This window comes from Leptosomus discolor, chromosome 7 (assembly GCF_034619465.1).
Source record: "Leptosomus discolor isolate bLepDis1 chromosome 7, bLepDis1.hap2, whole genome shotgun sequence".
In the NCBI taxonomy this organism is placed as follows: domain Eukaryota; kingdom Metazoa; phylum Chordata; class Aves; order Leptosomiformes; family Leptosomidae; genus Leptosomus; species Leptosomus discolor.
Genome location: NC_141397.1, coordinates 42,273,400 through 42,299,901, shown reverse-complemented (window position 1 = coordinate 42,299,901; position 26,502 = coordinate 42,273,400). Strand labels below are relative to the sequence as shown.

At 53.1% G+C, this 26,502-nt stretch overlaps 2 protein-coding genes across 2 annotated transcripts; both read left to right on the top strand.

The window, feature by feature from the left end:
- The first annotated feature begins 334 nt into the window (after positions 1 to 334).
- Positions 335 to 11,381, top strand: LOC147415254 (elongin-A-like). The gene is made up of 10 exons (XM_086468566.1): positions 335 to 712; positions 1,913 to 2,027; positions 2,405 to 2,560; positions 3,000 to 3,097; positions 3,383 to 3,563; positions 4,059 to 4,167; positions 4,442 to 4,599; positions 9,128 to 9,232; positions 10,637 to 10,768; positions 11,269 to 11,381. The coding sequence occupies exons 1-10, from the start codon at positions 335 to 337 to the stop codon at positions 11,379 to 11,381; spliced, it is 1,545 nt and encodes a 514-aa protein (XP_086324692.1).
- Positions 11,382 to 14,739: 3,358 nt separating this feature from the next.
- On the top strand, positions 14,740 to 25,007 carry LOC147415253 (elongin-A-like). The gene is made up of 10 exons (XM_086468565.1): positions 14,740 to 15,117; positions 16,319 to 16,433; positions 16,811 to 16,966; positions 17,406 to 17,503; positions 17,789 to 17,969; positions 18,465 to 18,573; positions 18,848 to 19,005; positions 23,529 to 23,633; positions 24,379 to 24,570; positions 24,976 to 25,007. Exons 1-10 carry the CDS (start codon positions 14,740 to 14,742, stop codon positions 25,005 to 25,007), a joined length of 1,524 nt encoding a protein of 507 aa, XP_086324691.1.
- Positions 25,008 to 26,502: the final 1,495 nt, after the last annotated feature.

The following is a 26,502-nucleotide window of genomic DNA, read 5'->3' as shown; positions in this document are numbered from 1 at the left end:
TGTAGGCAGCACTGACAAGAGTGGAGGGTCTGCAGGGGAGATGTGGGTTCCCTCTTTAGCTCTTGAATAGTCGCAAGCTTCCAATGGAATTGGCTACGTGCTGCAGGCCCGTGTCCGAGGTGCCGCTGCGGTGAGGTTCTCGGTGTCCATGGTGCCATTGTGATGAGGCTCGCTACATTCCAGGCACGAGGAGGGAGCCTGTCAGAGCAAGCGTGGAAGCCACGGAGGGCAGTTTGTCATCCTCAGTTCTTCTTTCAAACGCTTAACGCTTGACTGGGATACGAGAGCTGCAGGCTGGGAGAGGTACCCGGGTGAGCTCTGTGAGAAAGGGAACATGAGTGGAACCAAAGAGCGCAAGTCTTCTCACGAGCAGCAGCGACTGGATGGCAGAGGGAAGCGCAAAGTCTCTGTCGTGGACGAAAAATCAAAGGGCTTTTCTTCAAATTTTGGGGAGGGGGAAGAGAAGGATGAATTTGAACAACCCACAATGTCCTTTGAGTGGTACCTCAACTATGACCAGCCCCAGAAAAAGAAAAGGAAAGTGCTCAAGCCCTCTGTGTCAGCTGGGGGGAAAGACCAAGGGCACAGCAAACCGGACGGCTGCAGAGCCAGTGCCACCAGCTCAAGCCCAAGCCAGAAAAGTCCAAGCCGCAAGCGAACCAATGAGACAGAGGCAGAGAAGGAACTACCAGAGTCTCGTGAACCAAAGCGGGTAAGGTTTTGAAGGATCCGAAAAGGAAGAAAGGAGGTGGCATCAGCTGTTCTCGGGCCTCTGGCACCTGGGGCTTGTTAGTTTTCCCCTTGGAAGTGCTGGGCTTGGTTCTGCACCAGGGTGTGCTTGGGGTGTCTCATTGGTACTAGGTCTGTGACTCCTGGTTCCTGCCGGGAGCCACCGTGTGTTTCGTATGCTCTATGCCGCAGGCATTGCTTTGTGCTGTTGGAGCGGAGCTCTGCTGGAAAAGTGGGTGAAGAGAGAGAGGGGAGTAAAGAAATGCACTAGGCAAACCCCTCTTTATTAAAAAATGGGGGGGGGGGTGTGGGGGGGTGGTGTGTATTTAAAAGAGAACACCTTCAGCTCAGTCCTCGTAGGAGAGCATATTGGGCGTGATCTACTTTTAAGCATGCAGAATACCTTGAGATGTGGGTCAGCTTCGAATCCAGCCTAATGTGCAGTGCAGCTCCACCCGCCAGCGAGGTTCCCCTGTCCCTCCTCCCAAGTATCGATGCGTCTCTAAAATGGACCTTTCAAAAATCTCTGTCAGCACTACAATTTTCTTAACGAAATCCGTTGGCCTCCAGAAGTGGGGGACAAGTGGGAGATCTGGTGTTAACAGTGCAGCTGATTCTAGAAGACAGAACGGTAGGGGTCGGACAGACCTTCTTGGGTGAAAGCTTGAAAAATGAGCATTATTTCTGTACAAATTCATAGCCACATGAGTGCCAGGGTTTTGTATATAAACAGGGACTGATGTGCAAAACCTTTAGTGCCTCATCTTTTTACTCAAGTCTGGAACACTTTGCTCTTCAAAACAGTGTTTTTCCACTCTCGGCAGCATTTTAAAACCCTGCTTTGCCATTCGTTCTATCAAGTGCCTCCTATCAAAGTTTTAGGTTTCCCTCAGCTCGTGAGATTCCCCTCTCCTCTGCCACTGTGGATGGCTCTTAGTGGAGGGAGCGGAGCGATTCCGATCCCAAATTTTGGCTTCTTTGTCTTCACAGCCTGGACAGAGCCACAGTAACGTGGCAGAAGCGCAGCCTCCCCGTGAGGCTACGTTGTGGCGCAAGCTGAGGAGCGTTAAGGGGCTTATTCGACATAGCAAACAAAATGCAGTTCAGTGCTGTTTGTATGCTGGCAGGATGCAACGTTCTGCTGTATTGTTGGCTTACGTGCACGGACATCCTCTCCTTCCAGATACTTTTAGATGTGCCACCACCGTTACCAGACAACCCACTGGCCCTGCTCCCGGCCGGTTACCGCCCTGTTCCTTGCATCAAGTCCACTGCCCGCTCCCAGGCAAAAGGGAAAGGTATGCTGGGCAGGAAAATAGGTTTGAGCGGGGCTGCAGCCATTGTTTGTGGGAGAGAGTGGGAGCAGATGCCGGCTGGGTTCAAGCCCTTCTGTTGGGGTCTGGTGTCCTGCGTCTGATGCCCAGAGCCTAGGTTTCAGAGGAAGGGGGCTGCTCTCCCACATGCTCTAGCAGAAATGAGGAAGATCCTTTGCTGACCCTTCCTGAGGCTTGGGCTTTGGACTTGCCCTTTCTGAACTAGGTGGCAGGTCTTTTAGAGAAGACTTCACCCTTTAGGTCGCTTCTGGGTGACTCCAATTGGTGTCTGCTGTGCCATTCAGCAGGGTGGGCTCTTCTTTTCTCCGCTCTCTTCTTACTCCAAGTCTTTCACTTTACAGCAGTGTCGTCACCAGCTGAAGAGAGTGAAGAAGGTTTTAAAGGCTGCCGGGTGTATTCAAGGATGCCCGTGTATTCGGGTTCCAAGGCTACCTCCTTGCCCGAGATGCTGTCTCTGTATCAGCAATGCGTCAGAGTGCTCAGTAACAACATGGACTGCAAGTACCTTTCCTCATCTGTCTTAAAGTCCTGAGCCGTGCCTGGCATCTTGGTAGCTTGTTTGTATACCTCTCCGCAGCATCTGGCTTGGAGCATGTGAAGAGTTGCCCCTTGTTGCAAGGCAAGCTAGCTAGTAGGGGACAGATCCCACTGAAAGCTCAGGTGCTGCGGGACTCAGCACCCAGCATGCTTTCAGGGAGTGCTAAAGCGCTGGAAATAGTGTGAGACAGAGTCTTGCGCACGCACCTCTTGACTTGGAGGTACGGGTGCCCGACGGCTCCCTAGAGCTACGGCACCTACGGTTCCTTCCTCCTTGCCCTCCTATTGCGTGGCGTCACGCAGCACTGCAGGTTTTTCCACCGCGTTTCAAGGCGTCAAGCCCTTTCCTCGGCAAGCAAGAAGCAGGATCGATACTGTGTGCATCTTGCTTTGCTCTAGCAATCCACGAAGCGAGTGGCGTCCCTTTCTCAGCTCTGAGGCCAGTATTGGAGAGATGCACCCCAGAGCAGCTGTGTCGCATGGAGGAATGTAATCATGTGAGTGCCTTGGCCTGGGGAAGGGAGGGTGAGGTGTGGAAGTGATGTTCTGTCCTCACTTGCAACAGCAGAATGGTAAAGACCAACGCTCTTTATAGCAAGGGGTGGCTTTTGCTAGTCTCGAGTTCCTGCATTTGCCATCGGCCGATCTCTTGCTGCAAGTTGGCCCCTAAGCCGTCTTGCCCTCTGTGCTATTCCAGTGGCACTGGCACTAGCTGGTGCCGAGGGAGAGAGGGGAGTGAAGGTGTCAGGAGGGATCCCAGCTTACGTGTGCCTTTGCTTCAGTTCCTCACTGAGGATACGGACCAACTGTGGCGCAATCACTGTCTCCGAGACTTCAAGAATGAGAAGCCAGAAGAGGCTGAGTCCTGGCGGGAGGCGTACTTTCGGCTTCGCGATGCACGCGAGCAGCGGCTGCTCGTGTTAGTAGGGAAGATCAGCTCGGCTTATGCCAACAAACCCAGAGGTAAAGTAGGGCTGAATGACCAGAGCGGGGTCTGGGAATGCTGCCTAGGGGATATCTTTGGGGCGGGGGGGGGGGGGGGTGGAAGGTCTTTTGAATGCCTGGTTGAAATCTAGTCTAATTTAGGAGATGCCTAGCTCTCTGTTCTTTCTGTGGCGGCCTTTGCTTAGTGGCTTAGCAGGCTCTTGATTTCATCCATAGCGGTGTCGATGCGGACTAGACAGGGCAGAAATCCGGGGGGAGGGGGGGGCGGGGGGAGCATTCCTCCTCTTTCGGTGAACCTAATGAGAGCTACCGACCCGATCAGTCTGGTTTCTCACGGCCCATGTTGTGACTGCAAGAGGTTCGGAGCTTAGGGACGAGGCTATCACCAGAGCTTGGGAATGGGTGGACTGGGGAGAGGTGGCTGGAGCTTGCTGTAATAAGGCAAGCACTGAGGAGCCTCCTTTATATATAGTAGGTTGGGTCCAAGCAACGTTTCCCTCTGGCCTCCTACAGGCAGAGTGACCAAGGTGGCACTTATGGACTGTGCAGCGAAGCCCGCTTGGAACGTACACAGGAGACGAGAGCGGTTGGGAACTGGAGGACCTCTTCTTCCAAAGACCAAGTGAGCGTCTCTCTTTTCCTGGGAGCCCCTGCCAGCTTCCCGCTGAAGCTCTGCATCTGGCAGGAAAGGATACCGTGCGTCTGGGAGGTGTTTGTGCGGTGAAACTTGTAACTGTAATAGGCTCTTTCTTGCTGGGACGTATGGAGATCCTGGGCACCGCTGGCTCCGTGCGATATCAGCCGTGCTGCTGCAAACAAGTGTGGCTCGTGTCTGAAGAATCGCATCAGACCACAGGGATTCCCTTACTGCAGCGTCTGTCCCACCTCTGTTTCAGTACAAAACCAGTCCCGTACGTACCTAGCCAAAGCCGCGCTCCTGTGAGCGAGGAGCACTCGTGCGACGGGCCCAGCACCAGCAGCGCCCATTCTGTCTCTATCCCATCTTCAGCTAGAACCTGCTCCTCTAGTGGCGCCAGGAAACGACAAGGGAAGAGTAAGTACCAACTGCGGAACGTCCCTGTGGTCTCCTTGAGCTCCTCCTTTACAAACACATGAACCCGCTGCTTCTGCTGTGAGAGAAATGCAGGCTATGCAGGAGGGTTAACGTTGGTGGCCTCTCTTCTCTCCTCTCCCTAAGGAGAGCGTGAGAAAGACTGCCCAAACTTCTTGCAGAAGAAAAAGCATAGGGAAACAGCCGATTCGCCTGTCTGCTCGGCGCTGACTGTGTCAGCCTGTCCTAACGGTCCTAGTGAGGCAGAAACCCTGCCTTTTCCCTCCTGCTGTCCTTTGGTGCCTGTCCAGCCGTTTGGAACAAGGAAATTGTAGTGCAGCTCCCCTGGGAGGGAAGCAGGGAGAGTTTAAGCAGAGATCTGCGTTCCTGCAGTGCAGAAAGCAGAGTGGGCTCTCCTTGGTCTGTGACCTGAAAATACGACGAGCCACGATCAGAGAGCACACACTTAGGCCCGCCTTGCGTCTCTTCTGCCAGGGCCGTGGCTTTGAATTGCTCTCTGCTCTCCTAGTCTGTGACTGCTGCTTTAACGCGTGGGGTTCTTGTTTGCTTTGTTTTGTTGGTTTTTTTTTTTTGTTTTTTTTTCCCTTCTCTTTCTCTGTCGCAGACCTTTCACCCGTGACGGCAAAAACGAACAAAGATTTTCAGAAGAGCTTCTCTCGGAGATGAGTTTGCAGTGCAGATCTGGGACTTCCTCTCTCATGGGGGACTGGGAGTGAAGAGGGAGAAAGTACCCCACCCCCCTCAACAGCCCTTCTCGTTGAACTCTTTGGAGGCTGCCGCTGCTGGGAGAGGATTCGATCTGCACAAGACGACGGCACAGTGTTTTCTCTTTACTCTGGTCCCTTTCTCAGGTTCAAGCCCCCCTCTTTTCCCCCTGCCCTTAACATCCTGTTTCGGGCGCTGTCATTGGAAGATGGAGCGACTATTTGCTATTTGACCTCTTAATAAATGATAGAATTGTTTTAATTGATATTAAACTGCTCCTCTATCCCGCCTGTATTATTTACGTCGCTCCCAGTAGTCTCCCTCCTCCCAGTCCAGTACAAGGACCGGCCTCTCTGTGGCTCGAGCTGGCAGGAACCCATCTGTCTGAGGGGAGACACTGGGTGTCACTGGAGTCACTCCCCATGATCTGGTACCTGCTGGGCTCCAAGTCCCACCCGGACTCTCTGGGGCGGGTAGGACCGGCGGCCCATTTGCTCGTCAGTCCTTTGGCAAGCACGTCGAGTCCCGAGGCTTTGCTCTCTACCCATGTATGTTAATGAAACCTTAGCTCTTGACCTTTCCTCTGCTGTTACTATACGTCTTGCACAGGTGCTTACGTTGCTGTGCAGGGGTGCCAAGAGGCCTTGGGGACTTGTGCTCTGCTGCTGTGGTCTTCTGCTGGCTACTGGGAATAAAACTAGGAGGGGGTTGGGGAGAAATTTTACTGCGCACCAAGTCAGGTTTTAACTTTTCTTTTTTTTTTTTTTCCTTTCCCCTTGAAGAGAGAGAGGGGACTTTGCCTCTCAAATTGCAGACAGCTTTTAAATGTCGATGGAGGCATCGGCTTGTCTCTTGTAGTGGAAAGAAGGAATGATTTTGTCGTGTTCTCTGTGTGGAACTGGGAAGGATTTCTTTCCAGTTTGGAAGCCGTTTCCCCTGTATCTTTTGCCCTGACCCCCTCTTTGGAAAAAAAAAAGCAAGGATTTTAGTCTTTGAACCTGAAGCCGCTTGACTGGGGTTGGAGGGAAGCGAATAACGGAACGCGGTTTGTTTCTAGTGCGTGCACACTTCATAGCCGGCGTTCAAAACGCTCGGTTGTACTTGGGGTGTGAGGAACTGGAGCTCTGGAAGGAGCAGGTGTGCGACGTGAGCCTGCAGACCCAGGGGTTGGTGGGAGTGTGAGGAGGTGCCCTGGAGCAGAGCTCCTCTGGGCAGGTTGGGGAGCCCGAGTGCTGCACGAGGCCTGTGGTTTCCGGTGGCCTCGCTGAGGCCGCAGCAGAGAGCGGGGAGCCGGCCACAACGGGGCAGTCGCTATTAACTGTGAAGTGAGCAGCAGAGGGCAGTTTTGGCCCGGGGGGCTGTGTTAGTCTTTGGTGGCCCCTGGAGAGGTGTCTTTCCGTGAACTCTGGAGTCTTTCTTCCCTATACGGGCTTCTGTTGTCTCAGCGCTCTGTTTGCCCGTTCTCCCGTTTCCTTGCCTTGGTTTCTCTGCATACGCCCAGGACGTGCCAGTCTAGGTGGCAAAGATGTCCTCGACCGTCTTCCTGCCTGAGGCTCCCTACAACACTGCAACTAAAAAGTTGGTCGACATCTCGGTGAAGGGATGTCCCAAACCGCCTGGGTGGCAGAGGTAGAAGTACGTTCCCTTCACCTGCAGCCCCCTCACTGGGCTGCAAGTCGGAGAGGGCGCCTCTTCCCTCCCTGGCCTGCGGAGCCGCTGCACGAGCTGGCAGAGCCTCGCCTGGCAGCATGTGCGTGAAGAGAAAGAACCTTTTTCACTGGGGTATGGGGAGGGGAATGGAAAGGAGCGGGTCGAGAGGCAGTGGTCGCGGAAGGGATCAGTCGCCTTTTTAGCACAGACTCTAGTTGAGAGGAGAGAGAGACTGTAGGCAGCACTGACAAGAGTGGAGGGTCTGCAGGGGAGATGTGGGTTCCCTCTTTAGCTCTTGAATAGTCGCAAGCTTCCAATGGAATTGGCTACGTGCTGCAGGCCCGTGTCCGAGGTGCCGCTGCGGTGAGGTTCTCGGTGTCCATGGTGCCATTGTGATGAGGCTCGCTACATTCCAGGCACGAGGAGGGAGCCTGTCAGAGCAAGCGTGGAAGCCACGGAGGGCAGTTTGTCATCCTCAGTTCTTCTTTCAAACGCTTAACGCTTGACTGGGATACGAGAGCTGCAGGCTGGGAGAGGTACCCGGGTGAGCTCTGTGAGAAAGGGAACATGAGTGGAACCAAAGAGCGCAAGTCTTCTCACGAGCAGCAGCGACTGGATGGCAGAGGGAAGCGCAAAGTCTCTGTCGTGGACGAAAAATCAAAGGGCTTTTCTTCAAATTTTGGGGAGGGGGAAGAGAAGGATGAATTTGAACAACCCACAATGTCCTTTGAGTGGTACCTCAACTATGACCAGCCCCAGAAAAAGAAAAGGAAAGTGCTCAAGCCCTCTGTGTCAGCTGGGGGGAAAGACCAAGGGCACAGCAAACCGGACGGCTGCAGAGCCAGTGCCACCAGCTCAAGCCCAAGCCAGAAAAGTCCAAGCCGCAAGCGAACCAATGAGACAGAGGCAGAGAAGGAACTACCAGAGTCTCGTGAACCAAAGCGGGTAAGGTTTTGAAGGATCCGAAAAGGAAGAAAGGAGGTGGCATCAGCTGTTCTCGGGCCTCTGGCACCTGGGGCTTGTTAGTTTTCCCCTTGGAAGTGCTGGGCTTGGTTCTGCACCAGGGTGTGCTTGGGGTGTCTCATTGGTACTAGGTCTGTGACTCCTGGTTCCTGCCGGGAGCCACCGTGTGTTTCGTATGCTCTATGCCGCAGGCATTGCTTTGTGCTGTTGGAGCGGAGCTCTGCTGGAAAAGTGGGTGAAGAGAGAGAGGGGAGTAAAGAAATGCAATAGGCAAACCCCTCTTTATTAAAAAATGGGGGGGGGGGTGTGGGGGGGTGGTGTGTATTTAAAAGAGAACACCTTCAGCTCAGTCCTCGTAGGAGAGCATATTGGGCGTGATCTACTTTTAAGCATGCAGAATACCTTGAGATGTGGGTCAGCTTCGAATCCAGCCTAATGTGCAGTGCAGCTCCACCCGCCAGCGAGGTTCCCCTGTCCCTCCTCCCAAGTATCGATGCGTCTCTAAAATGGACCTTTCAAAAATCTCTGTCAGCACTACAATTTTCTTAACGAAATCCGTTGGCCTCCAGAAGTGGGGGACAAGTGGGAGATCTGGTGTTAACAGTGCAGCTGATTCTAGAAGACAGAACGGTAGGGGTCGGACAGACCTTCTTGGGTGAAAGCTTGAAAAATGAGCATTATTTCTGTACAAATTCATAGCCACATGAGTGCCAGGGTTTTGTATATAAACAGGGACTGATGTGCAAAACCTTTAGTGCCTCATCTTTTTACTCAAGTCTGGAGCACTTTGCTCTTCAAAACAGTGTTTTTCCACTCTCGGCAGCATTTTAAAACCCTGCTTTGCCATTCGTTCTATCAAGTGCCTCCTATCAAAGTTTTAGGTTTCCCTCAGCTCGTGAGATTCCCCTCTCCTCTGCCACTGTGGATGGCTCTTAGTGGAGGGAGCGGAGCGATTCCGATCCCAAATTTTGGATTCTTTGTCTTCACAGCCTGGACAGAGCCACAGTAACGTGGCAGAAGCGCAGCCTCCCCGTGAGGCTACGTTGTGGCGCAAGCTGAGGAGCGTTAAGGGGCTTATTCGACATAGCAAACAAAATGCAGTTCAGTGCTGTTTGTATGCTGGCAGGATGCAACGTTCTGCTGTATTGTTGGCTTACGTGCACGGACATCCTCTCCTTCCAGATACTTTTAGATGTGCCACCACCGTTACCAGACAACCCACTGGCCCTGCTCCCGGCCGGTTACCGCCCTGTTCCTTGCATCAAGTCCACTGCCCGCTCCCAGGCAAAAGGGAAAGGTATGCTGGGCAGGAAAATAGGTTTGAGCGGGGCTGCAGCCATTGTTTGTGGGAGAGAGTGGGAGCAGATGCCGGCTGGGTTCAAGCCCTTCTGTTGGGGTCTGGTGTCCTGCGTCTGATGCCCAGAGCCTAGGTTTCAGAGGAAGGGGGCTGCTCTCCCACATGCTCTAGCAGAAATGAGGAAGATCCTTTGCTGACCCTTCCTGAGGCTTGGGCTTTGGACTTGCCCTTTCTGAACTAGGTGGCAGGTCTTTTAGAGAAGACTTCGCCCTTTAGGTCGCTTCTGGGTGACTCCAATTGGTGTCTGCTGTGCCATTCAGCAGGGTGGGCTCTTCTTTTCTCCGCTCTCTTCTTACTCCAAGTCTTTCACTTTACAGCAGTGTCGTCACCAGCTGAAGAGAGTGAAGAAGGTTTTAAAGGCTGCCGGGTGTATTCAAGGATGCCCGTGTATTCGGGTTCCAAGGCTACCTCCTTGCCCGAGATGCTGTCTCTGTATCAGCAATGCGTCAGAGTGCTCAGTAACAACATGGACTGCAAGTACCTTTCCTCATCTGTCTTAAAGTCCTGAGCCGTGCCTGGCATCTTGGTAGCTTGTTTGTATACCTCTCCGCAGCATCTGGCTTGGAGCATGTGAAGAGTTGCCCCTTGTTGCAAGGCAAGCTAGCTAGTAGGGGACAGATCCCACTGAAAGCTCAGGTGCTGCGGGACTCAGCACCCAGCATGCTTTCAGGGAGTGCTAAAGCGCTGGAAATAGTGTGAGACAGAGTCTTGCGCACGCACCTCTTGACTTGGAGGTACGGGTGCCCGACGGCTCCCTAGAGCTACGGCACCTACGGTTCCTTCCTCCTTGCCCTCCTATTGCGTGGCGTCACGCAGCACTGCAGGTTTTTCCACCGCGTTTCAAGGCGTCAAGCCCTTTCCTCGGCAAGCAAGAAGCAGGATCGATACTGTGTGCATCTTGCTTTGCTCTAGCAATCCACGAAGCGAGTGGCGTCCCTTTCTCAGCTCTGAGGCCAGTATTGGAGAGATGCACCCCAGAGCAGCTGTGTCGCATGGAGGAATGTAATCATGTGAGTGCCTTGGCCTGGGGAAGGGAGGGTGAGGTGTGGAAGTGATGTTCTGTCCTCACTTGCAACAGCAGAATGGTAAAGACCAACGCTCTTTATAGCAAGGGGTGGCTTTTGCTAGTCTCGAGTTCCTGCATTTGCCATCGGCCGATCTCTTGCTGCAAGTTGGCCCCTAAGCCGTCTTGCCCTCTGTGCTATTCCAGTGGCACTGGCACTAGCTGGTGCCGAGGGAGAGAGGGGAGTGAAGGTGTCAGGAGGGATCCCAGCTTACGTGTGCCTTTGCTTCAGTTCCTCACTGAGGATACGGACCAACTGTGGCGCAATCACTGTCTCCGAGACTTCAAGAATGAGAAGCCAGAAGAGGCTGAGTCCTGGCGGGAGGCGTACTTTCGGCTTCGCGATGCACGCGAGCAGCGGCTGCTCGTGTTAGTAGGGAAGATCAGCTCGGCTTATGCCAACAAACCCAGAGGTAAAGTAGGGCTGAATGACCAGAGCGGGGTCTGGGAATGCTGCCTAGGGGATATCTTTGGGGCGGGGGGGGGGGGGGCGGGGGTGGAAGGTCTTTTGAATGCCTGGTTGAAATCTAGTCTAATTTAGGAGATGCCTAGCTCTCTGTTCTTTCTGTGGCGGCCTTTGCTTAGTGGCTTAGCAGGCTCTTGATTTCATCCATAGCGGTGTCGATGCGGACTAGACAGGGCAGAAAACCGGGGGGAGGGGGGGGCGGGGGGAGCATTCCTCCTCTTTCGGTGAACCTAATGAGAGCTACCGACCCGATCAGTCTGGTTTCTCACGGCCCATGTTGTGACTGCAAGAGGTTCGGAGCTTAGGGACGAGGCTATCACCAGAGCTTGGGAATGGGTGGACTGGGGAGAGGTGGCTGGAGCTTGCTGTAATAAGGCAAGCACTGAGGAGCCTCCTTTATATATAGTAGGTTGGGTCCAAGCAACGTTTCCCTCTGGCCTCCTACAGGCAGAGTGACCAAGGTGGCACTTATGGACTGTGCAGCGAAGCCCGCTTGGAACGTACACAGGAGACGAGAGCGGTTGGGAACTGGAGGACCTCTTCTTCCAAAGACCAAGTGAGCGTCTCTCTTTTCCTGGGAGCCCCTGCCAGCTTCCCGCTGAAGCTCTGCATCTGGCAGGAAAGGATACCGTGCGTCTGGGAGGTGTTTGTGCGGTGAAACTTGTAACTGTAATAGGCTCTTTCTTGCTGGGACGTATGGAGATCCTGGGCACCGCTGGCTCCGTGCGATATCAGCCGTGCTGCTGCAAACAAGTGTGGCTCGTGTCTGAAGAATCGCATCAGACCACAGGGATTCCCTTACTGCAGCGTCTGTCCCACCTCTGTTTCAGTACAAAACCAGTCCCGTACGTACCTAGCCAAAGCCGCGCTCCTGTGAGCGAGGAGCACTCGTGCGACGGGCCCAGCACCAGCAGCGCCCATTCTGTCTCTATCCCATCTTCAGCTAGAACCTGCTCCTCTAGTGGCGCCAGGAAACGACAAGGGAAGAGTAAGTACCAACTGCGGAACGTCCCTGTGGTCTCCTTGAGCTCCTCCTTTACAAACACATGAACCCGCTGCTTCTGCTGTGAGAGAAATGCAGGCTATGCAGGAGGGTTAACGTTGGTGGCCTCTCTTCTCTCCTCTCCCTAAGGAGAGCGTGAGAAAGACTGCCCAAACTTCTTGCAGAAGAAAAAGCATAGGGAAACAGCCGATTCGCCTGTCTGCTCGGCGCTGACTGTGTCAGCCTGTCCTAACGGTCCTAGTGAGGCAGAAACCCTGCCTTTTCCCTCCTGCTGTCCTTTGGTGCCTGTCCAGCCGTTTGGAACAAGGAAATTGTAGTGCAGCTCCCCTGGGAGGGAAGCAGGGAGAGTTTAAGCAGAGATCTGCGTTCCTGCAGTGCAGAAAGCAGAGTGGGCTCTCCTTGGTCTGTGACCTGAAAATACGACGAGCCACGATCAGAGAGCACACACTTAGGCCCGCCTTGCGTCTCTTCTGCCAGGGCCGTGGCTTTGAATTGCTCTCTGCTCTCCTAGTCTGTGACTGCTGCTTTAACGCGTGGGGTTCTTGTTTGCTTTGTTTTGTTGGTTTGTTTTTTTTTCCCTTCTCTTTCTCTGTCGCAGACCTTTCACCCGTGACGGCAAAAACGAACAAAGATTTTCAGAAGAGCTTCTCTCAGAGATGAGTTTGCAGTGCAGATCTGGGACTTCCTCTCTCATGGGGGACTGGGAGTGAAGAGGGAGAAAGTACCCCACCCCCCTCAACAGCCCTTCTCGTTGAACTCTTTGGAGGCTGCCGCTGCTGGGAGAGGATTCGATCTGCACAAGACGACGGCACAGTGTTTTCTCTTTACTCTGGTCCCTTTCTCAGGTTCAAGCCCCCCTCTTTTCCCCCTGCCCTTAACATCCTGTTTCGGGCGCTGTCATTGGAAGATGGAGCGACTATTTGCTATTTGACCTCTTAATAAATGATAGAATTGTTTTAATTGATATTAAACTGCTCCTCTATCCCGCCTGTATTATTTACGTCGCTCCCAGTAGTCTCCCTCCTCCCAGTCCAGTACAAGGACCGGCCTCTCTGTGGCTCGAGCTGGCAGGAACCCATCTGTCTGAGGGGAGACACTGGGTGTCACTGGAGTCACTCCCCATGATCTGGTACCTGCTGGGCTCCAAGTCCCACCCGGACTCTCTGGGGCGGGTAGGACCGGCGGCCCATTTGCTCGTCAGTCCTTTGGCAAGCACGTCGAGTCCCGAGGCTTTGCTCTCTACCCATGTATGTTAATGAAACCTTAGCTCTTGACCTTTCCTCTGCTGTTACTATACGTCTTGCACAGGTGCTTACGTTGCTGTGCAGGGGTGCCAAGAGGCCTTGGGGACTTGTGCTCTGCTGCTGTGGTCTTCTGCTGGCTACTGGGAATAAAACTAGGAGGGGGTTGGGGAGAAATTTTACTGCGCACCAAGTCAGGTTTTAACTTTTCTTTTTTTTTTTTTTCCTTTCCCCTTGAAGAGAGAGAGGGGACTTTGCCTCTCAAATTGCAGACAGCTTTTAAATGTCGATGGAGGCATCGGCTTGTCTCTTGTAGTGGAAAGAAGGAATGATTTTGTCGTGTTCTCTGTGTGGAACTGGGAAGGATTTCTTTCCAGTTTGGAAGCCGTTTCCCCTGTATCTTTTGCCCTGACCCCCTCTTTGGAAAAAAAAAGCAAGGATTTTAGTCTTTGAACCTGAAGCCGCTTGACTGGGGTTGGAGGGAAGCGAATAACGGAACGCGGTTTGTTTCTAGTGCGTGCACACTTCATAGCCGGCGTTCAAAACGCTCGGTTGTACTTGGGGTGTGAGGAACTGGAGCTCTGGAAGGAGCAGGTGTGCGACGTGAGCCTGCAGACCCAGGGGTTGGTGGGAGTGTGAGGAGGTGCCCTGGAGCAGAGCTCCTCTGGGCAGGTTGGGGAGCCCGAGTGCTGCACGAGGCCTGTGGTTTCCGGTGGCCTCGCTGAGGCCGCAGCAGAGAGCGGGGAGCCGGCCACAACGGGGCAGTCGCTATTAACTGTGAAGTGAGCAGCAGAGGGCAGTTTTGGCCCGGGGGGCTGTGTTAGTCTTTGGTGGCCCCTGGAGAGGTGTCTTTCCGTGAACTCTGGAGTCTTTCTTCCCTATACGGGCTTCTGTTGTCTCAGCGCTCTGTTTGCCCGTTCTCCCGTTTCCTTGCCTTGGTTTCTCTGCATACGCCCAGGACGTGCCAGTCTAGGTGGCAAAGATGTCCTCGACCGTCTTCCTGCCTGAGGCTCCCTACAACACTGCAACTAAAAAGTTGGTCGACATCTCGGTGAAGGGATGTCCCAAACCGCCTGGGTGGCAGAGGTAGAAGTACGTTCCCTTCACCTGCAGCCCCCTCACTGGGCTGCAAGTCGGAGAGGGCGCCTCTTCCCTCCCTGGCCTGCGGAGCCGCTGCACGAGCTGGCAGAGCCTCGCCTGGCAGCATGTGCGTGAAGAGAAAGAACCTTTTTCACTGGGGTATGGGGAGGGGAATGGAAAGGAGCGGGTCGAGAGGCAGTGGTCGCGGAAGGGATCAGTCGCCTTTTTAGCACAGACTCTAGTTGAGAGGAGAGAGAGACTGTAGGCAGCACTGACAAGAGTGGAGGGTCTGCAGGGGAGATGTGGGTTCCCTCTTTAGCTCTTGAATAGTCGCAAGCTTCCAATGGAATTGGCTACGTGCTGCAGGCCCGTGTCCGAGGTGCCGCTGCGGTGAGGTTCTCGGTGTCCATGGTGCCATTGTGATGAGGCTCGCTACATTCCAGGCACGAGGAGGGAGCCTGTCAGAGCAAGCGTGGAAGCCACGGAGGGCAGTTTGTCATCCTCAGTTCTTCTTTCAAACGCTTAACGCTTGACTGGGATACGAGAGCTGCAGGCTGGGAGAGGTACCCGGGTGAGCTCTGTGAGAAAGGGAACATGAGTGGAACCAAAGAGCGCAAGTCTTCTCACGAGCAGCAGCGACTGGATGGCAGAGGGAAGCGCAAAGTCTCTGTCGTGGACGAAAAATCAAAGGGCTTTTCTTCAAATTTTGGGGAGGGGGAAGAGAAGGATGAATTTGAACAACCCACAATGTCCTTTGAGTGGTACCTCAACTATGACCAGCCCCAGAAAAAGAAAAGGAAAGTGCTCAAGCCCTCTGTGTCAGCTGGGGGGAAAGACCAAGGGCACAGCAAACCGGACGGCTGCAGAGCCAGTGCCACCAGCTCAAGCCCAAGCCAGAAAAGTCCAAGCCGCAAGCGAACCAATGAGACAGAGGCAGAGAAGGAACTACCAGAGTCTCGTGAACCAAAGCGGGTAAGGTTTTGAAGGATCCGAAAAGGAAGAAAGGAGGTGGCATCAGCTGTTCTCGGGCCTCTGGCACCTGGGGCTTGTTAGTTTTCCCCTTGGAAGTGCTGGGCTTGGTTCTGCACCAGGGTGTGCTTGGGGTGTCTCATTGGTACTAGGTCTGTGACTCCTGGTTCCTGCCGGGAGCCACCGTGTGTTTCGTATGCTCTATGCCGCAGGCATTGCTTTGTGCTGTTGGAGCGGAGCTCTGCTGGAAAAGTGGGTGAAGAGAGAGAGGGGAGTAAAGAAATGCAATAGGCAAACCCCTCTTTATTAAAAAATGGGGGGGGGGGGTGTGGGGGGGTGGTGTGTATTTAAAAGAGAACACCTTCAGCTCAGTCCTCGTAGGAGAGCATATTGGGCGTGATCTACTTTTAAGCATGCAGAATACCTTGAGATGTGGGTCAGCTTCGAATCCAGCCTAATGTGCAGTGCAGCTCCACCCGCCAGCGAGGTTCCCCTGTCCCTCCTCCCAAGTATCGATGCGTCTCTAAAATGGACCTTTCAAAAATCTCTGTCAGCACTACAATTTTCTTAACGAAATCCGTTGGCCTCCAGAAGTGGGGGACAAGTGGGAGATCTGGTGTTAACAGTGCAGCTGATTCTAGAAGACAGAACGGTAGGGGTCGGACAGACCTTCTTGGGTGAAAGCTTGAAAAATGAGCATTATTTCTGTACAAATTCATAGCCACATGAGTGCCAGGGTTTTGTATATAAACAGGGACTGATGTGCAAAACCTTTAGTGCCTCATCTTTTTACTCAAGTCTGGAGCACTTTGCTCTTCAAAACAGTGTTTTTCCACTCTCGGCAGCATTTTAAAACCCTGCTTTGCCATTCGTTCTATCAAGTGCCTCCTATCAAAGTTTTAGGTTTCCCTCAGCTCGTGAGATTCCCCTCTCCTCTGCCACTGTGGATGGCTCTTAGTGGAGGGAGCGGAGCGATTCCGATCCCAAATTTTGGATTCTTTGTCTTCACAGCCTGGACAGAGCCACAGTAACGTGGCAGAAGCGCAGCCTCCCCGTGAGGCTACGTTGTGGCGCAAGCTGAGGAGCGTTAAGGGGCTTATTCGACATAGCAAACAAAATGCAGTTCAGTGCTGTTTGTATGCTGGCAGGATGCAACGTTCTGCTGTATTGTTGGCTTACGTGCACGGACATCCTCTCCTTCCAGATACTTTTAGATGTGCCACCACCGTTACCAGACAACCCACTGGCCCTGCTCCCGGCCGGTTACCGCCCTGTTCCTTGCATCAAGTCCACTGCCCGCTCCCAGGCAAAAGGGAAAGGTATGCTGGGCAGGAAAATAGGTTTGAGCGGGGCTGCAGCCATTGTTTGTGGGAGAGAGTGGGAGCAGATGCCGGCTGGGTTCAAGCCCTTCTGTTGGGGTCTGGTGTCCTGCGTCTGATGCCCAGAGCCTAGGTTTCAGAGGAAGGGGGCTGCTCTCCCACATGCTCTAGCAGAAATGAGGAAGATCCTTTGCTGACCCTTCCTGAGGCTTGGGCTTTGGACTTGCCCTTTCTGAACTAGGTGGCAGGTCTTTTAGAGAAGACTTCGCCCTTTAGGTCGCTTCTGGGTGACTCCAATTGGTGTCTGCTGTGCCATTCAGCAGGGTGGGCTCTTCTTTTCTCCGCTCTCTTCTTACTCCAAGTCTTTCACTTTACAGCAGTGTCGTCACCAGCTGAAGAGAGTGAAGAAGGTTTTAAAGGCTGCCGGGTGTATTCAAGGATGCCCGTGTATTCGGGTTCCAAGGCTACCTCCTTGCCCGAGATGCTGTCTCTGTATCAGCAATGCGTCAGAGTGCTCAGTAACAACATGGACTGCAAGTACCTTTCCTCATCTGTCTTAAAGTCCTGAGCCGTGCCTGGCATCTTGGTAGCTTGTTTGTATACCTCTCCGCAGCATCTGGCTTGGAGCATGTGAAGAGTTGCCCCTTGTTGCAAGGCAAGCTAGCTAGTAGGGGACAGATCCCACTGAAAGCTCAGGTGCTGCGGGACTCAGCACCCAGCATGCTTTCAGGGAGTGCTAAAGCGCTGGAAATAGTGTGAGACAGAGTCTTGCGCACGCACCTCTTGACTTGGAGGTACGGGTGCCCGACGGCTCCCTAGAGCTACGGCACCTACGGTTCCTTCCTCCTTGCCCTCCTATTGCGTGGCGTCACGCAGCACTGCAGGTTTTTCCACCGCGTTTCAAGGCGTCAAGCCCTTTCCTCGGCAAGCAAGAAGCAGGATCGATACTGTGTGCATCTTGCTTTGCTCTAGCAATCCACGAAGCGAGTGGCGTCCCTTTCTCAGCTCTGAGGCCAGTATTGGAGAGATGCACCCCAGAGCAGCTGTGTCGCATGGAGGAATGTAATCATGTGAGTGCCTTGGCCTGGGGAAGGGAGGGTGAGGTGTGGAAGTGATGTTCTGTCCTCACTTGCAACAGCAGAATGGTAAAGACCAACGCTCTTTATAGCAAGGGGTGGCTTTTGCTAGTCTCGAGTTCCTGCATTTGCCATCGGCCGATCTCTTGCTGCAAGTTGGCCCCTAAGCCGTCTTGCCCTCTGTGCTATTCCAGTGGCACTGGCACTAGCTGGTGCCGAGGGAGAGAGGGGAGTGAAGGTGTCAGGAGGGATCCCAGCTTACGTGTGCCTTTGCTTCAGTTCCTCACTGAGGATACGGACCAACTGTGGCGCAATCACTGTCTCCGAGACTTCAAGAATGAGAAGCCAGAAGAGGCTGAGTCCTGGCGGGAGGCGTACTTTCGGCTTCGCGATGCACGCGAGCAGCGGCTGCTCGTGTTAGTAGGGAAGATCAGCTCGGCTTATGCCAACAAACCCAGAGGTAAAGTAGGGCTGAATGACCAGAGCGGGGTCTGGGAATGCTGCCTAGGGGATATCTTTGGGGCGGGGGGGGGGGGGGTGGAAGGTCTTTTGAATGCCTGGTTGAAATCTAGTCTAATTTAGGAGATGCCTAGCTCTCTGTTCTTTCTGTGGCGGCCTTTGCTTAGTGGCTTAGCAGGCTCTTGATTTCATCCATAGCGGTGTCGATGCGGACTAGACAGGGCAGAAAACCGGGGGGAGGGGGGGGGCGGGGGGAGCATTCCTCCTCTTTCGGTGAACCTAATGAGAGCTACCGACCCGATCAGTCTGGTTTCTCACGGCCCATGTTGTGACTGCAAGAGGTTCGGAGCTTAGGGACGAGGCTATCACCAGAGCTTGGGAATGGGTGGACTGGGGAGAGGTGGCTGGAGCTTGCTGTAATAAGGCAAGCACTGAGGAGCCTCCTTTATATATAGTAGGTTGGGTCCAAGCAACGTTTCCCTCTGGCCTCCTACAGGCAGAGTGACCAAGGTGGCACTTATGGACTGTGCAGCGAAGCCCGCTTGGAACGTACACAGGAGACGAGAGCGGTTGGGAACTGGAGGACCTCTTCTTCCAAAGACCAAGTGAGCGTCTCTCTTTTCCTGGGAGCCCCTGCCAGCTTCCCGCTGAAGCTCTGCATCTGGCAGGAAAGGATACCGTGCGTCTGGGAGGTGTTTGTGCGGTGAAACTTGTAACTGTAATAGGCTCTTTCTTGCTGGGACGTATGGAGATCCTGGGCACCGCTGGCTCCGTGCGATATCAGCCGTGCTGCTGCAAACAAGTGTGGCTCGTGTCTGAAGAATCGCATCAGACCACAGGGATTCCCTTACTGCAGCGTCTGTCCCACCTCTGTTTCAGTACAAAACCAGTCCCGTACGTACCTAGCCAAAGCCGCGCTCCTGTGAGCGAGGAGCACTCGTGCGACGGGCCCAGCACCAGCAGCGCCCATTCTGTCTCTATCCCATCTTCAGCTAGAACCTGCTCCTCTAGTGGCGCCAGGAAACGACAAGGGAAGAGTAAGTACCAACTGCGGAACGTCCCTGTGGTCTCCTTGAGCTCCTCCTTTACAAACACATGAACCCGCTGCTTCTGCTGTGAGAGAAATGCAGGCTATGCAGGAGGGTTAACGTTGGTGGCCTCTCTTCTCTCCTCTCCCTAAGGAGAGCGTGAGAAAGACTGCCCAAACTTCTTGCAGAAGAAAAAGCATAGGGAAACAGCCGATTCGCCTGTCTGCTCGGCGCTGACTGTGTCAGCCTGTCCTAACGGTCCTAGTGAGGCAGAAACCCTGCCTTTTCCCTCCTGCTGTCCTTTGGTGCCTGTCCAGCCGTTTGGAACAAGGAAATTGTAGTGCAGCTCCCCTGGGAGGGAAGCAGGGAGAGTTTAAGCAGAGATCTGCGTTCCTGCAGTGCAGAAAGCAGAGTGGGCTCTCCTTGGTCTGTGACCTGAAAATACGACGAGCCACGATCAGAGAGCACACACTTAGGCCCGCCTTGCGTCTCTTCTGCCAGGGCCGTGGCTTTGAATTGCTCTCTGCTCTCCTAGTCTGTGACTGCTGCTTTAACGCGTGGGGTTCTTGTTTGCTTTGTTTTGTTGGTTTGTTTTTTTTTCCCTTCTCTTTCTCTGTCGCAGACCTTTCACCCGTGACGGCAAAAACGAACAAAGATTTTCAGAAGAGCTTCTCTCAGAGATGAGTTTGCAGTGCAGATCTGGGACTTCCTCTCTCATGGGGGACTGGGAGTGAAGAGGGAGAAAGTACCCCACCCCCCTCAACAGCCCTTCTCGTTGAACTCTTTGGAGGCTGCCGCTGCTGGGAGAGGATTCGATCTGCACAAGACGACGGCACAGTGTTTTCTCTTTACTCTGGTCCCTTTCTCAGGTTCAAGCCCCCCTCTTTTCCCCCTGCCCTTAACATCCTGTTTCGGGCGCTGTCATTGGAAGATGGAGCGACTATTTGCTATTTGACCTCTTAATAAATGATAGAATTGTTTTAATTGATATTAAACTGCTCCTCTATCCCGCCTGTATTATTTACGTCGCTCCCAGTAGTCTCCCTCCTCCCAGTCCAGTACAAGGACCGGCCTCTCTGTGGCTCGAGCTGGCAGGAACCCATCTGTCTGAGGGGAGACACTGGGTGTCACTGGAGTCACTCCCCATGATCTGGTACCTGCTGGGCTCCAAGTCCCACCCGGACTCTCTGGGGCGGGTAGGACCGGCGGCCCATTTGCTCGTCAGTCCTTTGGCAAGCACGTCGAGTCCCGAGGCTTTGCTCTCTACCCATGTATGTTAATGAAACCTTAGCTCTTGACCTTTCCTCTGCTGTTACTATAGGTCTTGCACAGGTGCTTACGTTGCTGTGCAGGGGTGCCAAGAGGCCTTGGGGACTTGTGCTCTGCTGCTGTGGTCTTCTGCTGGCTACTGGGAATAAAACTAGGAGGGGGTTGGGGAGAAATTTTACTGCGCACCAAGTCAGGTTTTAACTTTTCTTTTTTTTTTTTTTTTTCCTTTCCCCTTGAAGAGAGAGAGGGGACTTTGCCTCTCAAATTGCAGACAGCTTTTAAATGTCGATGGAGGCATCGGCTTGTCTCTTGTAGTGGAAAGAAGGAATGATTTTGTCGTGTTCTCTGTGTGGAACTGGGAAGGATTTCTTTCCAGTTTGGAAGCCGTTTCCCCTGTATCTTTTGCCCTGACCCCCTCTTTGGAAAAAAAAAAGCAAGGATTTTAGTCTTTGAACCTGAAGCCGCTTGACTGGGGTTGGAGGGAAGCGAATAACGGAACGCGGTTTGTTTCTAGTGCGTGCACACTTCATAGCCGGCGTTCAAAACGCTCGGTTGTACTTGGGGTGTGAGGAACTGGAGCTCTGGAAGGAGCAGGTGTGCGACGTGAGCCTGCAGACCCAGGGGTTGGTGGGAGTGTGAGGAGGTGCCCTGGAGCAGAGCTCCTCTGGGCAGGTTGGGGAGCCCGAGTGCTGCACGAGGCCTGTGGTTTCCGGTGGCCTCGCTGAGGCCGCAGCAGAGAGCGGGGAGCCGGCCACAACGGGGCAGTCGCTATTAACTGTGAAGTGAGCAGCAGAGGGCAGTTTTGGCCCGGGGGGCTGTGTTAGTCTTTGGTGGCCCCTGGAGAGGTGTCTTTCCGTGAACTCTGGAGTCTTTCTTCCCTATACGGGCTTCTGTTGTCTCAGCGCTCTGTTTGCCCGTTCTCCCGTTTCCTTGCCTTGGTTTCTCTGCATACGCCCAGGACGTGCCAGTCTAGGTGGCAAAGATGTCCTCGACCGTCTTCCTGCCTGAGGCTCCCTACAACACTGCAACTAAAAAGTTGGTCGACATCTCGGTGAAGGGATGTCCCAAACCGCCTGGGTGGCAGAGGTAGAAGTACGTTCCCTTCACCTGCAGCCCCCTCACTGGGCTGCAAGTCGGAGAGGGCGCCTCTTCCCTCCCTGGCCTGCGGAGCCGCTGCACGAGCTGGCAGAGCCTCGCCTGGCAGCATGTGCGTGAAGAGAAAGAACCTTTTTCACTGGGGTATGGGGAGGGGAATGGAAAGGAGCGGGTCGAGAGGCAGTGGTCGCGGAAGGGATCAGTCGCCTTTTTAGCACAGACTCTAGTTGAGAGGAGAGAGAGACTGTAGGCAGCACTGACAAGAGTGGAGGGTCTGCAGGGGAGATGTGGGTTCCCTCTTTAGCTCTTGAATAGTCGCAAGCTTCCAATGGAATTGGCTACGTGCTGCAGGCCCGTGTCCGAGGTGCCGCTGCGGTGAGGTTCTCGGTGTCCATGGTGCCATTGTGATGAGGCTCGCTACATTCCAGGCACGAGGAGGGAGCCTGTCAGAGCAAGCGTGGAAGCCACGGAGGGCAGTTTGTCATCCTCAGTTCTTCTTTCAAACGCTTAACGCTTGACTGGGATACGAGAGCTGCAGGCTGGGAGAGGTACCCGGGTGAGCTCTGTGAGAAAGGGAACATGAGTGGAACCAAAGAGCGCAAGTCTTCTCACGAGCAGCAGCGACTGGATGGCAGAGGGAAGCGCAAAGTCTCTGTCGTGGACGAAAAATCAAAGGGCTTTTCTTCAAATTTTGGGGAGGGGGAAGAGAAGGATGAATTTGAACAACCCACAATGTCCTTTGAGTGGTACCTCAACTATGACCAGCCCCAGAAAAAGAAAAGGAAAGTGCTCAAGCCCTCTGTGTCAGCTGGGGGGAAAGACCAAGGGCACAGCAAACCGGACGGCTGCAGAGCCAGTGCCACCAGCTCAAGCCCAAGCCAGAAAAGTCCAAGCCGCAAGCGAACCAATGAGACAGAGGCAGAGAAGGAACTACCAGAGTCTCGTGAACCAAAGCGGGTAAGGTTTTGAAGGATCCGAAAAGGAAGAAAGGAGGTGGCATCAGCTGTTCTCGGGCCTCTGGCACCTGGGGCTTGTTAGTTTTCCCCTTGGAAGTGCTGGGCTTGGTTCTGCACCAGGGTGTGCTTGGGGTGTCTCATTGGTACTAGGTCTGTGACTCCTGGTTCCTGCCGGGAGCCACCGTGTGTTTCGTATGCTCTATGCCGCAGGCATTGCTTTGTGCTGTTGGAGCGGAGCTCTGCTGGAAAAGTGGGTGAAGAGAGAGAGGGGAGTAAAGAAATGCAATAGGCAAACCCCTCTTTATTAAAAAATGGGGGGGGGGGGTGTGGGGGGGTGGTGTGTATTTAAAAGAGAACACCTTCAGCTCAGTCCTCGTAGGAGAGCATATTGGGCGTGATCTACTTTTAAGCATGCAGAATACCTTGAGATGTGGGTCAGCTTCGAATCCAGCCTAATGTGCAGTGCAGCTCCACCCGCCAGCGAGGTTCCCCTGTCCCTCCTCCCAAGTATCGATGCGTCTCTAAAATGGACCTTTCAAAAATCTCTGTCAGCACTACAATTTTCTTAACGAAATCCGTTGGCCTCCAGAAGTGGGGGACAAGTGGGAGATCTGGTGTTAACAGTGCAGCTGATTCTAGAAGACAGAACGGTAGGGGTCGGACAGACCTTCTTGGGTGAAAGCTTGAAAAATGAGCATTATTTCTGTACAAATTCATAGCCACATGAGTGCCAGGGTTTTGTATATAAACAGGGACTGATGTGCAAAACCTTTAGTGCCTCATCTTTTTACTCAAGTCTGGAACACTTTGCTCTTCAAAACAGTGTTTTTCCACTCTCGGCAGCATTTTAAAACCCTGCTTTGCCATTCGTTCTATCAAGTGCCTCCTATCAAAGTTTTAGGTTTCCCTCAGCTCGTGAGATTCCCCTCTCCTCTGCCACTGTGGATGGCTCTTAGTGGAGGGAGCGGAGCGATTCCGATCCCAAATTTTGGCTTCTTTGTCTTCACAGCCTGGACAGAGCCACAGTAACGTGGCAGAAGCGCAGCCTCCCCGTGAGGCTACGTTGTGGCGCAAGCTGAGGAGCGTTAAGGGGCTTATTCGACATAGCAAACAAAATGCAGTTCAGTGCTGTTTGTATGCTGGCAGGATGCAACGTTCTGCTGTATTGTTGGCTTACGTGCACGGACATCCTCTCCTTCCAGATACTTTTAGATGTGCCACCACCGTTACCAGACAACCCACTGGCCCTGCTCCCGGCCGGTTACCGCCCTGTTCCTTGCATCAAGTCCACTGCCCGCTCCCAGGCAAAAGGGAAAGGTATGCTGGGCAGGAAAATAGGTTTGAGCGGGGCTGCAGCCATTGTTTGTGGGAGAGAGTGGGAGCAGATGCCGGCTGGGTTCAAGCCCTTCTGTTGGGGTCTGGTGTCCTGCGTCTGATGCCCAGAGCCTAGGTTTCAGAGGAAGGGGGCTGCTCTCCCACATGCTCTAGCAGAAATGAGGAAGATCCTTTGCTGACCCTTCCTGAGGCTTGGGCTTTGGACTTGCCCTTTCTGAACTAGGTGGCAGGTCTTTTAGAGAAGACTTCGCCCTTTAGGTCGCTTCTGGGTGACTCCAATTGGTGTCTGCTGTGCCATTCAGCAGGGTGGGCTCTTCTTTTCTCCGCTCTCTTCTTACTCCAAGTCTTTCACTTTACAGCAGTGTCGTCACCAGCTGAAGAGAGTGAAGAAGGTTTTAAAGGCTGCCGGGTGTATTCAAGGATGCCCGTGTATTCGGGTTCCAAGGCTACCTCCTTGCCCGAGATGCTGTCTCTGTATCAGCAATGCGTCAGAGTGCTCAGTAACAACATGGACTGCAAGTACCTTTCCTCATCTGTCTTAAAGTCCTGAGCCGTGCCTGGCATCTTGGTAGCTTGTTTGTATACCTCTCCGCAGCATCTGGCTTGGAGCATGTGAACAGTTGCCCCTTGTTGCAAGGCAAGCTAGCTAATAGGGGACAGATCCCACTGAAATCTGTGCCGGAGCAGTGGTTCCCCCGCGATAAGTTTGCGGCTGCTACCCCTGCAGAACATGGAGATCAGCGGTGGCCCCGGATGAGAGCTTGCAGCCCGCGGAGGACCCCAGGCCGGAGCAGGGACGGACCCGAAGTAGGCCGTGGCTCCGAGGCAGCCCGCGCTGGAGCAGCCCGTCGGTGTGAGGGACCCTCGCGGGGGCGTATTAGGGAGCTGTGGCCCCACGGGAAGGACTCCCGTTGGAGCAGTCGGTGCAGGGCTGTCTGCCGTGAGAGGGACCCCGCGGTGGGGCAGCGGAGGGCTGCGAGGGCGCCCTCTCCCTCAGGAGGAAGGAGCAGCAGAGACACCTTGTGATGGACGGGCTGTGACTCCCATTCCCTGCCTGCTGCGCTGTTGGGGGGGGGGGGGGGGGGGAAGAGGGAGCAGAGCTGAGCCTGGGAAGACGGGTTGGAGTGGGGGGGAAGGTATGCTGTGTTTAGGACCGGGTTATATCGCTCGTTATCCTTGGTGGTGGTTGTTTATTAAATTGCTGTTGTTATTCTCGAGTTGTGGCTGTCTTTTGCCTGTGACCATACCTGGTGGGTGAGCCCTCCCTGTCCTGTGTCAGGACCCTGGAGTCTTTTGGTTGTATTTTCTCTTCCCCATTCTTCAGGGTATAGGATAGGGGTGAGCGAGAGGCTGTAGGGGGCTTTGCTGCCACCTGGATGGCCTCAAACTATGACATGAGGTTAAACTAAAACTAAACCATGTTGCCTCTCAGCTGTGGTATTCTGAAGCATGGCGACTGTATTGCTTGTGTTTGCATAGCTGGCAGCTTGTAGAGGTGCAGCATCTGTCATCTCTTTCTGATCTCACACAGTTGCGGGTACAAAGGCCTAGCTTTTGCAGCCAGCAGGAAGGGGCTTACCTTCACGCAGACTTTCACAGATCTCTGTCAACTTAGTGAAAAAATGGGTGTGTGAAATAGAATTTTCACGAGAAAGCAGTAGTATTTTCAGATTATTGTGTAGGCTGTCTACTATTTGGGACTAGAATAATTCATAATGGTACAAAACAAATGGATGTAGTTTATGACTGTGTGAACATACTCTTTAAGAATTATATTTCCCTATATTACTATAAGTGTTATGAAAATTACTTTCCCTGTTTGTGGCCTCCTAATCTAAGACTTAACTCTATTTACAACATGAGTAGTTGTTACAGGAATGAGAGTCTACAAAGACAGTGGAAGTCAAATGTAGTACTTCAAATGGTGTTGACAAGTTGGATAAATGGTTTGAGAAAGAAAGAATTCAATGGGGGATAAAGACATATGCAAAAGTTTTGCACGTACGTAGGAATAGTTGTGAGCACAAATGTGAGATATGGGTGAGGTTGGTATGCTGCAAATCTGAAAAAGGTGATCTGGGGCTTAGACTAGATTGCAAATCAAGTATGACTGGAAATGAAATGGAAGGTTTTGCTGTGGTAGAAAAAAGTCAACTTGATTATGGGGTATGCAGTTGCTTAAGGCTTTAGAAGAACTATATTCAGTCTTGGGTGCCTCTTAAAAATGAAAGAAAGAAAGAAAGAAACCCAGCCCAATCCAAGAGGGGCTAGGAAACAGGAGCAAACGTAGTGAGCTACATCTGAAGCACAGAAGTAGCGGGGTGTATTTAGAGCACAGATGTTGAAGTGTGGAGGGCATAAATAGGTCTTCAAATACATAAATAGTAACTACGAAGGGAATAAATAGTTTGCTATATCCACTGCAAAAGAAAGAATGGATTTACACTGCAAATACACTGGAAGTTAAAATAAACCTTTCTAATGCTGAAGACAGCTAAAACTAGAAATACCCCTTGCTGTGAGGTGTTATTTAAAAGCAGATTAGACAAAATTCTGCTGGTTATAACATTGAAATACTTGAGCTGGCCTTTCATTAGATGGTCTCTTCCCGCCTTTTCGACAAGTCTGTGCTTTCACATGCAAAAGATTGAGCTGAACTAGAAATAACCTTGGGTAATGTGACAGCTACATGTGAGTTAGCATTCTGGGGGGGCAGAAAAGACCCTAACTCATTGCACGCTTTGGTTGTAAACCAGTGTAATCCCAGAGTGGCATGAACTCTTACCTTGGTATGAGTCGTCCTTATTTTCTGCAAGTTGACAGTGGCCATTTACCAGGTAGTATAATAACT